This window comes from Nannospalax galili, unplaced genomic scaffold (assembly GCF_000622305.1).
Source record: "Nannospalax galili isolate Female #2095 unplaced genomic scaffold, S.galili_v1.0 scaffold553, whole genome shotgun sequence".
NCBI classification, from domain to species: Eukaryota; Metazoa; Chordata; class Mammalia; order Rodentia; family Spalacidae; genus Nannospalax; species Nannospalax galili.
Genome location: NW_008336313.1, coordinates 3,688,516 through 3,703,085, shown reverse-complemented (window position 1 = coordinate 3,703,085; position 14,570 = coordinate 3,688,516). Strand labels below are relative to the sequence as shown.

Below are 14,570 nucleotides of genomic sequence, written 5' to 3'. Positions count from 1 at the left end.
TATATATTTTTTTTTTTTCCCTTGTAGGTCTAGAACTTTCACTTCCGACCTTGTCCAAAGAACTGTTTGGCACAGTTCCTATCCTTTCTGAACCATTTCCCCAGAGGTTTTGGATTGGATAGTTTGTAAGCTGAAGATTCCCATGAAGAAGTTAAGTACAAAATAGCTCTCGGAGGATAAAAATTGGCCTTAGCTACTTGCAGAACCCACGTTCAAAAATAATAGCTCGCTATTTAAGGGCTCAAGAAAGCATCACACACAAAGAAATCTATATGTCCATTATTTCTACTAATGAACCAGAATAAAGAAGATAGAGGAACCATGAGTTTACACAGCTAATGTAGCTCTTAGTGTTCTAGCTTACTTTCATATTGCTGTGATGAAAACACTGACCAAACCCAACTTGGGAAGGGTTTATTTGGCTTGCAAGCACAGTCCATCATCAAAGGGAGAGGAGGCGGGAACTCCAGGCAGGACCATGGAAGTAGTTTCCAGTACCTGTGCTCAAACTACTTTCATATACAACAGAGGCCCACCTGCCCAGGGGTGGCATCGTCCACAGTGGGCCCAGCCCTCCCAACATCACTCAACAACCAAGAAAATCCCTCAGACATGGCCCTAGGCCAGTCCAATGGAGGTAATTCCCCAATTGAGGCTTCCTCTACTCAGGTGTGTTAAGTTGACACGAAAGCTATCCAGCACAGAAGGGATGCTTTAGGCCTGTTCTCTGTTTTGTCATCCCCAGCCAGGTAGACGCAGACAGGCACACACATGCATTTAGGGAGGGTCGCCCTGGTAGGTCGTGCCTGGTCCTGCAGGTAACTTTTCCCCTGTTCCTCTGCTCTCCCTCCTCACTTTCTCCACCTCTTAGCTCAGGAAGGTTTCCTAGCAGCCAGCCAGAGTGGTGATGAGCATCTAGAGTGTCCTGAAGTAGCATCTGGGCCAAAAGTCAGGACAGTGCGGGGTATCACAAATTGAGGGGTGTGGTTAGGGCATCTCGGGATTTCCAGGAGCACCGAGAGGCTGGAAGGAGGGCCTTGGGCGCAAAGGTGGATTGCTTTGCGCTAGTAGGTGGGTGGGTTGCTGAGGGCTGACTGGGTAGAGGTGTGGAACTGCAGGGACCTACAGAGGCCCCGGAGGGAGGGCTCGGGATGGGCAGGGACGATGTTGTGAGTGGCAGGACTCAGGACCAGTAGCGATGGGGCTTTGCGTGGTGGAGGCGGGGTCCGCCTTGAGGAGGCGTGTTTCTGCTCCACCGGAGCAAAATCCGGAACGACAGGGGCGGGACCTTGATTGTTGGGGCCGAAGTTAAGGGTCGGCAGGGGCGGGGCTCTGAGTGGCAGGAATCAGGACCAGTAGGACAGAAGCTGTGCGTGGCGGAGGTGGAGTCGGAACTGCCGTCTAGGCAGGATAAAGATCGCAGGGGCGTGTTCCGGGGACCGAGTTCTGGGCCGGTGAGGACAGGTCTCTGAGTGGAAGGGAGCAGGAATAGTAGGGATGAGGCTCTGCGAGGCGGAGGCGGAATTGAGCGTGTCGGAGGCGCAGCTCTGCGTGACCAGGCGGAATTCTGTTCAGCAGGGGTGGGGATCTGCGGACAGGGGGCGGTGTTATGGGCCGGGAGGCAGAGCCATGGGCGGGGAGGAATGGAGCCGGAGAAGGTGGAGATTTGAATGGCAAGAATTATGACCAACAAGAAGGACGCTGTGTGTGTGTGTGTGTGTGTGTGTGTGGCAGGGAGGGCTCTCGCGTTCTGAGGGCGCGGCTCAAATCCAGTAGGAGGCGGGGCTCCGCGGGATGGGGCGAAGATATGGGTCGGCGGGGGCGGGGCTGTAGGCGGGGCGGAATTTGGCCGGCGGAGGCGTGAACCTTGAATGGCAGGGATCAGGACCATTAGAGCAGAGGCTATGAGTGGTGGGCGGGCTCTAGGCCTCTGAGGGCGAGTCTTCAAGGGCTGTGGGCCGAGCCGTGGGTGGGTTCGGCCCTTTGCGGGCATGGTGTGGCGGGCTGAGGGCGGAGCTTAGGGCCAGGAGGGGGCGTGCCCTGCGTGGTGGGTGGGGCGGGCTGGGGCCCTCGGGGGCGGGGCTCCGCGGGCTGTAGGCGGAGCGTAGGGCCATGGGGGCGGGGCTCCGTCAGCTGAGGGAGGAGCTCAAGGCTAGCAAGGGGAGGGCCTTGCCTAGCAGGGCGGGCTCGGGATTCGCGCGCCTGCCCTGTGGTCTGGGTGGGGGCGGCTTTAGAAGGAAGCCGGAAGCAGCCGCGGCCCCAGCTCCAGAGACATGGCAGGAGTTAAAGGTACATTGCGGCCCCAGGCCTAGGGGCCGTGGGTGGGGTCGTTCCCGGCTTCGGGCTGGAGGTGGAGCGGCTCGGTCTGTGCGCCGGCTCCCGCAGCCCTGCCGGCCTCCCGGGGTGCGCTGCTGGGCAATCGGGCACCCTGGAAGCGCTGGCGCCCCTTGGGCGGAGGCCTCCCGGTGGGCTGTCCCTGGCTGGAAGTCGGCGCTGGCGGGGACTTCGCCTCCCGGGCTCTCAGTTCCCCGCGCGTCACACCAGCTCCCACATCCTCACCTTCCTGCCCCTCCGCAGTTTCCTGTGACTTACAGAGGAGCCTTTGTCTCCCGTGTTCCTGTTGGGAGACTTAGTCCTCATATCCCTAGTGATTTTTCCCACTGGGCACAGTTGACTCCAGACGTATGGCAGTGCAGAGTACCTAGAAATCCTCTTTCTCACAGTCCTGGGACTGAGATTAGGCGGGATTTTAACAAGACCTTACTGAATGTTTCCTTTAGTCGTATGTGAACAAAGCAGTGGGTGTGCGCTTTGTGTGTTTGAATGGTACTGCTGATAAAAAGGGGTCACGGAGAATACTACCCTGATCTATATGAATTCAGAAGTCTGAATGGGCATGAAGTTATTGGAAGGCTTCCTTGTTATGAGAGTAGGAAACGTCCATTTCTGCTCTTTCGAATGCAGCAGTGTAACTCGTCTCCTTGCTGGACATCCTTTCCTTGAACATTTTGCACAAAGATTTTCCCACTTATCAGCAGCTATGCAGATGGACCCAGTGTATATGCATGTGTGTGCTTGTGGGCTTACTATGAATTTATCTGTGTGAGCAGCTAGCAACAGGCACATGTTACCATTTCTGGAGGACTTTTATATTCATATCAGCTGAGTAAACATGGGCGGTGTCCAACGTATAATATATTCATTTTATGTATATATATATGCAGAAAACATGAAAATAATATCTCACTACTACACAGTAATAGTTTAAGAGTGAATGTGCTAGAAATTGTAGTGAAAAGAACATAAACTCTGAAGTGGAAAGGACTAAGGGAAGTAAAGATTTTTCAGCTATTTCAAACTTTTGCTGAGAAGCTCGTGTTTGTTGGTGGTGCACACCTTTAATCCCAGCACAGCGGAGGCAGAGGCAGGTGAATCTCTGTGAGATGGTGGCCAGCCTGGTCTACATAGTGAGTTCCAGACCAGCTGGCGCTACAGAGAGACTGTCTAAATAAGAAATTATTACTGAGTTGACAGCTACAAATGATTATATTGCTGTGTAAGTAAATAAGGTGTGCCCAGATATAACTGGGGGTATAGAGAATGTGGATTGAATTCTGTCCTTCCAAAAGATATGTTCAAGTTCTAACTCCCTAGTGCCTATGAATGTGACTGTATTTGGAAGTAGGGTTTTTGCAGATCAGTCAGTCAGTCAGTCAGTCAGTCAGTCAGTCTGCCTGTCTGTCTATCTTTTTATCTATCTACAAAAATAAATGTTATTTTAAAAACTTAAAAAAAAAAAAAAGACAGGAGCGAAAAATGGAGTGGCACAGCTGTAAGCCATGCAGCAGCTGCAACATGTGCCCACAGTAGACGTGAAGGAGTGGCATGGAAGGCTTGTTTCCTGCAGCCTCCAGAGAGCATGGCTCAGCTGACACCTTGAATCTGGAAGCCTGGAACTATGAGAGTGAATTTCTGTCATTGTGAAGCTAACATGGTGGCTCCTCCTCAGTGGAGGAAAAGGACTTTCTACAGAAAAGGAAATACGTCAACTGATCTACAGGACTCAGTAGGGGCCAGGTTGCGGCCAGAATCTATTCCAGGTGGACAGAACGGCATGTGACTGGGAAGAGGGAGAATGGGAAGGATTGAAGCTGGAAAAGCAGGGGTCAGATTGGTGAGCCTGTAGTGACAGAACAACTTGCAGGCTTTGAACACAGCCACAAAGGGTAACACCACACACACACACACACACACACACAGGTCATCAGTGTGGAGGATGGATTGGAAGAGGCTCAGTTGGCCTCATAAGGACTGCCCTTTTGCAGTGGCACAGAGTTTAAGAGAAAAGGGTGGTTTGAATGAGGTTTGGGTAGATGGGCCATCTCGCTTTGGTACAGAGTGCAGCTGTGGTGTCAGCTCTCTAAGACGAGGTAGATAGGATTTCAAAAGGGAAGATGAAGTGTGTGTTTGGGAGGATGGATATGGGGGTGAGAGCGGGGCTTCATTTTAGGTATTGAGCTTGAGGTCCTTGTTGCCTGAGCGCTGTACAGGCAGAGCAATCCAGATTGGAGGTGGGGTTCTTGGGATCTGCTGTGAGCTAGAGCCCCAGATATGGCAGGGCCCTTATACTGGGAGCTTTGGGTTGAATGCAGTTTTCAGCAGGTGTGTGTAGGACTTGGATTCTTGGTTACTGCCACCAAAAACTAAGAGATGGCAGAGGGCTAACCGGATAACTCAGTGAGTAAAGGCACTTGCTGGGCAAGCCTGGTGATCAGAGTTAATTCCCGGAACCCATATAAAAAGGGAAGGAGTGAACTGACTCCACAAGATTGTCCTCTGACCTGCACATGTGCTGTCTCTCTCTCTCTCTCTCTCTCTCTCTCTCTCTCTCTCTCTCTCTACACACACACACACACACACACACACATGCTGTGTACATGTGCAATAATAAAACAACGGAGATGGCGGAGAATGCAGTTCCTGGGTAAATACTAAAAAGGACGTAAAGGCATTGAGCAGAAATACAATCATGAACTTTGGGAGATGGTTTTGGAACAGGAAGAGGTCTGTGGTTCCTGTGCTGTAAGTCTGGAAGAGGAAGTGTCATGGACAGTCAGGTGCAGAGGAGGTGGTAAGACTGTGAGGAAAAGACCTGGCAACTTCTCTCAACTTGTAGACTTTCTTAAAAAGTCCCGTATCAGTAGAAAAAGGTATAAATTAAAATGAGCATTTCTTTCTCGTCCCTAACATCTGTGTTCCTCCAGGCTTCCTGGAAAACACCTTGGCATCTTCCTATTAGACAGTCTCTCTAAATCTCTTAAGGTAAAAGAAAGCCCAAAGGGGAAGGGGGTATAAAGATGATTTTCTGTATAAAATACACAAAAGTTCAATAAAAGTGTTTTTAAAAAAGAAAGCAATAGAAGTGTTCACTAGTTGAATCTGTGACTCATTGTATTAGGAACTATTTTCAGAAGAGACTTTGGATGGTACAGTGTCCTGTGCTTTTGGTTTCTTATTCTATCAGACAACATTGCAGCCTGCATGGGACCTGCCTCAGCCAGCCTCAGCCAGCATCAGTTGAGCTCCTTCTGTCAAGCACTGTGTGTAGATTGTCTCATTTTATTTCCATAAACTCATGAAGGGACCCATCATTGCCATTTTACAGGTTAACAAACTAGGCTAGGAAAGGTCCAGCCGCCCAAGGTCATGCAACCAGCTGGTGGCAGAGTTGAACCCGCTTTAGTGACTCAGAGTCAGCCGGATACCCTGTCGCACAGAAGCATGGAAAGGGCAGAGGCTTTCGGCTGTGAGTGTCCAGCAGATTTGGGGAATAGACGTTGTATACAGTGGACAGTTACACAGTTGAGAATTGGTTTGGATGAAGACATGAAGGCAGTCTTCCAATATTTGAGGTAATTGTGGTTTGGGGATGTAAAATGATTGAGGATATATATTCCAGGGAGGCAGTTTTGGGTATGATTTATGAAAGGAGCTGGAAATGGTGGCTCATGCCTTTACTCCCAGCACTCGGGAGGCAGAGGCAGTGAGTTCAAGGCCAGCCTGCTCTACATAGTGAGTTCCAGGACAGCTAGGGCTACATTGGGAGACCTGGTTTCAAAAAGACCAAAACAAAAAAAACCAAAAAAAAAAAAAACAAAAAAACAAAAAAAACTCAGGACCTTTAGAAAGTGTCAGAATAAGTTAAGTTAACCTGCATCAGGTTGTGAGTTTCCTTCACTGGAGCTGACAAGCTTGGTTGACGGACCTCCCATGGCCAGTATAGAGAGAATCCCAGCAATAGGCAGGGGCAAGCCCCGGGAATGGCTCGAGACCCCTGTCCACCTTTGATTTTAAAGTGGTGCATAAAGGCAGTTGTCTTAATCGCTTTGGGCTACTGTAACAAATGAACCACAAGCTGGGTGGTTTTCTATTACTCACTTCTGAGTTCTGGTGGCCAGAATTCCAAGGTCAGGGAGCAGACAGAGAGAATGTCAATCTGACACAAGACCTCCATCGTCATGTCTCATCTAAATCTAATTACCTCCTAAGGGTGCCACCTTGCAAGTGTGGTTGCACATGCCTGTAATCCCAGCTTTTGAGCTGTGGAGGCAGGAGGATCTCAAGTTCAAGGCCAACTTGGGCTACCTCTTGAGATCCTCTTTCAAACCAAACCAAACCAAACCAAAGGCCTCACATCTTAAAACCATCTCGTCAGTAGTTACAATTTCAGTATATGAATTTAAAATGCACACATTCAGTCACATAGTAGTCATCATTTGCTAGTGAAATGTCAATGAAAATTCCATAATTAATGAAAAAAGTAAATCTCTACATTTGCTGAAATTTGTGACCTATTTTCAAAATCTTACTTGTTTTGTATATGTGTACATGCATACACAGGCATGCCACAGTGCGTGTGTGGAGGCCAGAGGACAATCTGCAGGAATTGGTTTTTTCCTTGGACCGTGTTGATCCTAGGGATTGAGCTCATGTCATCTCACTTGGAGGCAGGTGCCTTCATCTGCTAAGCCATCTAGCCAGCCCCTTGTGACCTCTTTTTTAAGAGATAGTATTTTATTGAGATATACTCATATACCATAATATCAACTGTTTTAGGTGTAAAATTTCACTGACTTTAACATTTTTGTAGGGCTGTGACTACCACTGCCATCTCTGCTTGTAGTGCTTTATCACTCCTAAAGCAAGACCCAGTCCTTCCTTCTCATTCTTGGACCCTTCACCTCTATCAACCACTGATTAGAGCCTTTAACTCTTGCTTGTATTTCCACAGCTCTTGTGGCGCTGTCCTTCAGCGGGGCTATTGGGTTGACTTTTCTTATGCTGGGATGTGCCTTGGAGGACTATGGGTAAGTTGTTTGAAAAAGAACTTTTTTTCTCTCTCCATGTGTGGAGGCGGCTACTATCATAGATGAAACAAAATGGAGGCCTGGGGCCGTGGAAGTGGAGAGAAACAAGCTATGTTGGTGGCAAGAGGTTTTATTCATTGTTGTCAGGGCTCAAGCAGGGAAAAGAGCTCCTGCTTGCTGCCCAGGTGAGTGGTGTGAACACCTTGACAGAAACTGTATGACTGAGAGCAGCTGGAGCTAGTTGTTAGTTACTACCTGGCTGAGTTCAAGTCTACCATGGAGTCAGAAACAACCACAGAATTTGTTTAACTATGTAGTAAGTAACGTACTCATTCAGTTTTCACAGGTATTACTTTACTCTAGTTCCGGGGTATTTGTTATTTCCCTTCTTACCTGGGAAACTGAAGTCCTGAGTAGTGCAAGCCTTACTCGGCTCGTACAGCAGTAAATGGTTGCGATGGAAGCGGATCTCTGCTTTGACTCTTGGCTCAGGACTTTCTGTTATACCATAACAAACTCAATCCGGGTGTTTTAATTCCCTGTGAGGCACTGTGTCTCCATAAGTTGATGACACAATGAATTACTGCCACCACAAAGAGATTCATTTTATATCTTTGGGATATCACCCAAAGTGGCTTGGGATTATCACCTACCCACAGACTGACCAAACCACAGCTGCTGCCGCTTCTGTGATTTACATTTTGTTGGGACACAGCCATGTTCATGTGTTCATATACAGTCTTCACTGCTTTTGTACCTTAGTGGCAGAGTCCAGTGGGTGAGACAGAGACCTACGGCCTCCCAGTCCCAAGTGTTTACTGTTTGTCCTTTACAGAAAAAGTTCGCTAACTTTTGGCTTGCCTATTTTCTAAGCAGTGTTATGTTTAGTATTTACATTTTGTGTATAGACAAGATTGCTTTCACCCTAGAAGCTCTCAGACATTGGAGGCCCACAGAGAACCATCACAGTATTCCAGGGAGAATTCAGAGCTCTTCACTGAGGATATGTCAGGTGACAGGCCAAAACAGGTCTCATTCCTTCTCTGTGTCTCATTTCCTCACTATCTTTGAACTGTATATTATCTAATAGCCCCTTGCAACAATAATTTTTGGTGATTTTTTAAATACACTATCAAAATCTGTAGCTTAAAAGTGGGATTCTGAATTCATTGTTTCCATACTGCATGGACAGGCCTATCCTGCTTCCTGGTTACCATTCCCGTCTTCCACAGTAGCCAGGAGCATGGTAGCTTCGACCTACCTGCTCACGTGCGTGCGGTGTATGTGGATCTGTATCACTCAGTTTTGTGAGGGCGTGTGTTATTGTGCCATGTGTTTATGAAAGTAACTACTGTGTTTCTTTAATGAATGTCTGAAGGAGACAATGATCACAGATTATTTTTGAAGTATTTGTAGAGAAAATGCAGTTGGAAATTAGATGACAATTCTTGATAACTGCAGGTGGTTTTGTTGCTTTGCCTTACATTATAAGTGTAATCTAGTATGATAAAGGTGGGGTTGGGAGTGCATCTAGTGAGCATATATGCATTTCATGTCTTAAAAATATTTTTTAAAAAATTTATTCAAGTGTAAGTGGAACATCTCATTCTAGGCTCTGGAGATAAATAAATCACATCTCTAGTCTCATAAGCAAGAATCTCAAATGGTGCTGTGCAGAAAGTTAGAAGGGGGTGCTGTACCCGAGGATGACCTGGGGTCTCTTTCAAGAAGGAATCTCTCAGCTTATTGCATGGTGTGAGGGGCTGACTGGTGTGACAGTCTCCAGGCAGGCTCAGCTCAGAGTGTTGATGGAGCAGGAGGGAGGCTGCTGTGGCTGCAGGTTAGAGAATGGGGGTGGATGGTACACAGTGAAGATGCGGGTGACTCCAGATCATGTAAGGCTGCATAGGCTGGGCTAGGAAATGTGAGTTTCTTCTAAATCATTGGAAGCTTTTAATCATGCATGCATTCAAAAAACTCTTTATGATATTAGCACGCACAAACCACTCTACCCTTATTAATGATTCTGTTCTTAAAGAATTGCTGATCAGGGCTAGCGAGATAGTTTAGCGGTAGAGTGCTTGCCTAGCATGTGAAAGTTCCCGGCTCAGTCCCCAGTACTGCAAAAAGAAATCACAACTCTGTAACACAGAAAATAATTATATCCCTTGATGATACACTGTGTAGTTGCTTCTTAACACAATATAAACTACATGCATACTAACGAACAGTAATTTTTATAGCCGTATGTCTATTCCTGATAGAAATCCTCTCATGTTTTAATATTCATAATTAAGTTTTTTACCTAGACATTTAAAATAGTGATTTTGAAACAATAATATGTCTTTGCGTGGAGATGTAACTGTGCCTTTTCTTTTGGGGTTTCTTCTGGGTTCCCCTTCAGCGTTTATTGGCCCTTGTTCGTCCTGATTTTCTACGTCATCTCCCCCATCCCCTACTTCATTGCCAAAAGGGTGACATATGACTCTGATGCGACCAGCAGTGCCTGTCGGGAGCTGGCATATTTCTTCACTACTGGGATTGTTGTTTCCGCCTTTGGGTTTCCTGTTATCCTTGCTCGCGTGGCTGTGGTAAGTTCTGTTTTCTACTGTTTCATTCAGCTGCCATGGGTTTATTTTGTGTTTCTCTTTTTCTACCTTAGATTCTGCCTGCCAGTGTCTCAGTCATATTTTGCAGAAAGCTCTTTGTTTTTCCTGCGACTTTTAGTCAAACCATATGACTGCTTGCTTTTTCTGCATGAAGTTGTTCTCTGGGATTGTTCTTAAATCCCTGCTTTTTAAACCATAGGGAAAGCCATGAAGACTTTACTAACAACACTTTCCTAGTCAGAAAATGAAGATCTATCAAAGTGGGAGCAGGGACCAAGCCTCAGTGCTGTGGAATACTGAGGAATATCTGTGTAGCTACTAAAGAGCTAGGAGTGGCGTCCTCACAGCCAGCGCGGGCCTTTTTAGCCTGCAAAGCAGACATTGTAGGCACAATTGATTCAGTTTCTTGATCTTCACTGTCTTTCCTATTCTTTGCTGTTATTCTCCCAAACTACATCGAGTCAGGTATGTGCAGATCTTCTTCATTCGTTCAGTGTTAAAATCTTTGGAACATCTGCTATTTGTAGAACACCAAGGACAACAATTATACACTGTTGAGCAGTCCAAGAACATAGAAACCATCCTGGTGAATGCCGGCACTGGCACGCCATGTGTGGAAGCCTGAGCAGAGTACCACAGGAGGCCTAAGAAGAGAGATGCCCCAGCTAGAGTTTGAGATGGGCCGCTAAGGCCAAACACGATTTTGATTGAAGTAGGGAAAGCTGTTAGGGAATGGCCCCAAGGTGAAATGCAGGATGTGGAACAAAGAACAGGTCAGTCTGATGAAGCAAAAAAGGAATAGCTGAGAAAAGCCCGAAAAGTTGGTGAAGCCTGCTGAGGCAGAATCGCGAATGCTGCGCCGGCGGGAACTTCAGTGGGCGATGGAGAATCACAGACGGTCTGTGAACACAATATGGCCATAGCCTTTTTCTTCTTGCGCCTCCTTAAACGTTGCTGTAAATATTTCCATTTTCCCTCTCAATACTGCCATCGTATTTGGGGAAGAAACTTTCATTGATGTTTCTATTGGTTAACTTGAAACAAAAAAATAAAAATCAATTTTAAAAATGACCACTAGAGGGTACTCTTTGCCCCTAGCTGTGCCTCCTTAAAACCATCTGCCAAGCTGGAATGTGGCTTTCATTTGAATGCAGATTATTATTAAAGTATGTCTTACGTAGAAAAGAAGCAAACAAATGCATAGCTCTTAAATTCCTATTCTCTATGCAAGAGTTGACACAGGCAGAATTTTCAGCACCCAATATTGTAATTGAATCATTCATAATCTTGCTATGCTACATTTATTTTGCTTGCGGCAATCAGTGTTAACTAAAAATAAGTAGAGACAAAAGTCTCATGGGGAAAATGTTAAGGATGATACTAGACTTAATTAGCAGGCATCACAGAAGCAGTTAGATTAATTGCGGAATAGGTCACTGTCCTCCACCCATGACATTACTAAGCCTTTTAGCAACACTGTGTCATGTTTCAGTGGAGGTTCTAATGCGGAGAGAACAGCATGAAGTAGAATTTAACCCTCCTTTTCTTGTGTTTCAGATCAAATGGGGAGCCTGTGGGCTGGTGCTGGCAGGCAATGCTGTCATTTTCCTAACGATTCAAGGCTTTTTCCTTGTATTTGGAAGAGGAGATGATTTCAGTTGGGAGCAGTGGTAGCACGTCATTCTTCATTCTCATGGAAAGTGTCGTGTTTCCTAGGATTTGTACTGTATGCATATGTGTGCACATGTGGGGTTTTCTTACAGAGTTTAATATGCTGAGTTTTTTATAACTTTGTATCATGAGCATTTAAAGGAAAGATAAATTTTATTCCTAGCAAACAGATCTCTCCATTTACTTAAGACGAATTATTTATCTTCTAGCCATTCACATACCCATGAGGCTTTCAGAAAACATGTTAACCCGGTCTTGTAGACATCTGCTCACTTATACAGAGTGTCTATACCTTTTGCCTGGGATGTGTTTAGGGAAGCAGAGACACTGAGGCCTGTCCCTTATAGCCCAGAAAGACAGAGTTGGTGCTCTCTCTGTGTACTGTAGACCCATCCCAAAGTGTGGTTAGCAGACCAATAGCATGGGCATCGGCTTGGAGCTGATTAGAAATGTGGAATCTGAAACCTCCTCAGACCTGGTGCATTCTGATGAGATTCCAAGTTCATCACATGCACATTGAAGTTTGAGAAGCTTTGTCATAGAGGAATAAACATCACATCCCACTTCCTTGCCTTCTCCCCCACTGCTCAACATTTCTGGTTTGCTCCTGTAGATGGCTCTGGCTTCTCCTTCCTGAAGGGATATGAGGGCCACACAAGCAAGCGGCTCTGTTTGATTCCCACGTTGATGTACTTACCGTCCTTCCTATTGAAATCGATGCCACCTTTATAGGAGTCATGGAGAATCCTTATCATGCTGGTTCTTAGAATCAGTTTTTCTAGCTCAACTTTTTATTTAAGACCTCTGGAGAAAGGGAAATGAGAAACTACTTGTCATATGCCTTCAGTGGTGTTTAAGCATTAGTGTATGGTAGTGAACAAATGTTTAGAACACTCCTGCCTTGAGACTGGTGGTCTGAGCAGTCAGCACCCCCTTCCCATGCTCATGTGATGCTGGGTCCAGCAATAAAAGGATAATGTGCAATGCTAGTTTTTGGCCTTATGCATGACTTTATGTTTTCAGTGTTCTGTGTACATAGAGAATTGTTAAAAGTTGTTATTTCTAGTACTTACAGTAGAAAAATAATTTAGATATTTGATCATTTGAACCAACATTTTAAATCATGACACTTGCTCTTATTGTAATAAATTTCACTTTTAACACTGAAGAGAAGTTTGATTTTGTCTTTATTCTGATGTTACCTTGCTTAAAACAAATGAGAATTTCTTGCCATTTTGGAATGCACAGCTTTGAGCAATAATCTCTCACGTCTTACAATAATAATAGTAGCTTCTGAGATATCATGTTGAATGTATAGTTGACTGTAATAACTTTACCTCAGATGGCAACAGCTATCAGTTTATACTACCTTTTGCACAAAGTATCTTGGTTGCTTGTGTATGCATGTCTCAAATAATCTAGACAGTTTTAATATAGAAGCTTAGAGCATTACATTTTCTTCTGTTTGTTGTTGTTGTATGTTTTTTTAATTTTAGATATGACTTTACTTAGTAGCCCAGGCCTCAAACTCAACTTGATGCTTCTTCATCCTCCCATGAGTATTGGGATTACAAGCCTGTGCCACCATGCCTGGCTTAAGCATCATCTCTTGATCTAATTTCTAGAATGATATAAAGTACTACATAAAGAGTACTGGAAGTGATAGATTATTAGATCTGTGTGTCTGAAAGGAGAGACATTTATTCTGCAGGGCCCAACTATTATAAGCAATAAATGTTAGTCATATATGAATATTCAGTACAGAAGTTTTATCCTGGTTACAAAAGTGTTGCATATCTTTTTTTCCTTATAAGAAGCCCCCTGCCCCATTGTAGAATATATTTAGAAATTCAGGACATATTGATTACATTCTAAAATTGAGAATACACTTCATAAAATTTCCCACAAGTAAAAAGTCTTATGAAGGGACTAATAATACATTCCAAACAGCTGACTGTTAGGAAGACTGGAAGCACCTTTCCACAGCAGTGACATTTTGAACTGATGATTGGATTTCCAGGCTGAGCTGGTTGTGGCAGGTTAAACTATTGTCACTGACAGTGCAACGTGACATACCTACTAGAGTTTGGGGTCTTTGAATCGGCAGTGTGAACTGTCTTGGGGAGGACAGAGCAAGTTCCACCTCGTTTTCCTTCAAGTTTTGCACGCCCCTCTGCCTCGGCCCTTGCAGCCAAGGCCTTCCTCGGCTCTTTTGCTTTCCTGCTCTTCCAACCAGGATCCTCCTTCTAGCCTCCTTCCTAGCCTCCTTCTAGCCTCCTTCCTAGCCTCCTTCCTAGCCTCCTTCTAGCCTCCTTCTAGCCTCCTTCTAGCCTCCTTCCTAGCCTCCTTCCTAGCCTCCTTCTAGCCTCCTTCCTAGCCTCCTTCGAGCCTCCTTCCTAGCCTGCCCTTGCTCCTGTCTCCCAGGTCTTCCTATTTCAACTTCACCAATCTGTCCCTTCCTGAGTATCAGTTTTCTAAGTGCAGGTGATACTGTGTTGTAGAAAAAGCAGTCTGATTCCGTTTCTTGACAGAATGAGTGCCTTCTGATTGGCTTCCCTGCCTGAGACTGGTGTAGATGCACCAGCAGGCACCTGTATGTTACATGCATGTGAGCGTGCCTCCAGACCCATCCCAGTGAATGAGCAGCCCAGCTGTGTAGAGAAGGCCGGCAGGGTTCTCAGCTGTTTTCATGTTTATAATTGTTTATTGGACACCCCCAACTAAGGAACCCACATATGTTTCTTAGAGTCCTCCAGAAATCTTTACCTCTTAGGTAACTTCTCAGTGAAGATTCTTCTAGAAGCAGAAATGTTTCATTATGCTAATCATACTTTGATACTCCTAGGGTAATGATCAGATGATGCATAAAAATGCACCTTCTCCAAGTTGGCAAAATCAGTTTTGTACCTAATAGAACCAAAAT

General features: G+C 45.6%; 1 protein-coding gene across 2 annotated transcripts; it reads left to right on the top strand.

Annotated features, from left to right (window-relative positions):
- Window positions 1-1,404: 1,404 nt before the first annotated feature.
- On the top strand, window positions 1,405-12,715 carry Leprot. Of its 2 annotated transcripts, none has more exons than XM_008831056.3 (4): window positions 1,405-1,454; window positions 7,292-7,367; window positions 9,772-9,958; window positions 11,534-12,715. In XM_008831056.3, exons 2-4 carry the CDS (start codon window positions 7,339-7,341, stop codon window positions 11,648-11,650), a joined length of 333 nt encoding a protein of 110 aa, XP_008829278.1. In that variant the 5' UTR covers window positions 1,405-1,454; window positions 7,292-7,338; the 3' UTR covers window positions 11,651-12,715. The 2 variants fall into 2 exon arrangements, with proteins under 2 accessions (XP_008829278.1, XP_008829277.1); XM_008831055.3 differs by lacking the exon at window positions 1,405-1,454 and adding an exon at window positions 2,173-2,289.
- The last annotated feature ends 1,855 nt before the right edge of the window (window positions 12,716-14,570 follow it).

What these genes read in the sequence shown, in the direction of transcription:
- Leprot (XM_008831055.3), top strand. An exon ending in TGTGCCTTGGAGGACTATGG is followed by an intron (nt 7,368 to 9,771) that starts GTAAGTTGTTTG and finishes GTTCCCCTTCAG; the next exon opens with CGTTTATTGGCCCTTGTTCG. An exon ending in TCCTTGCTCGCGTGGCTGTG is followed by an intron (nt 9,959 to 11,533) that starts GTAAGTTCTGTT and finishes CTTGTGTTTCAG; the next exon opens with ATCAAATGGGGAGCCTGTGG.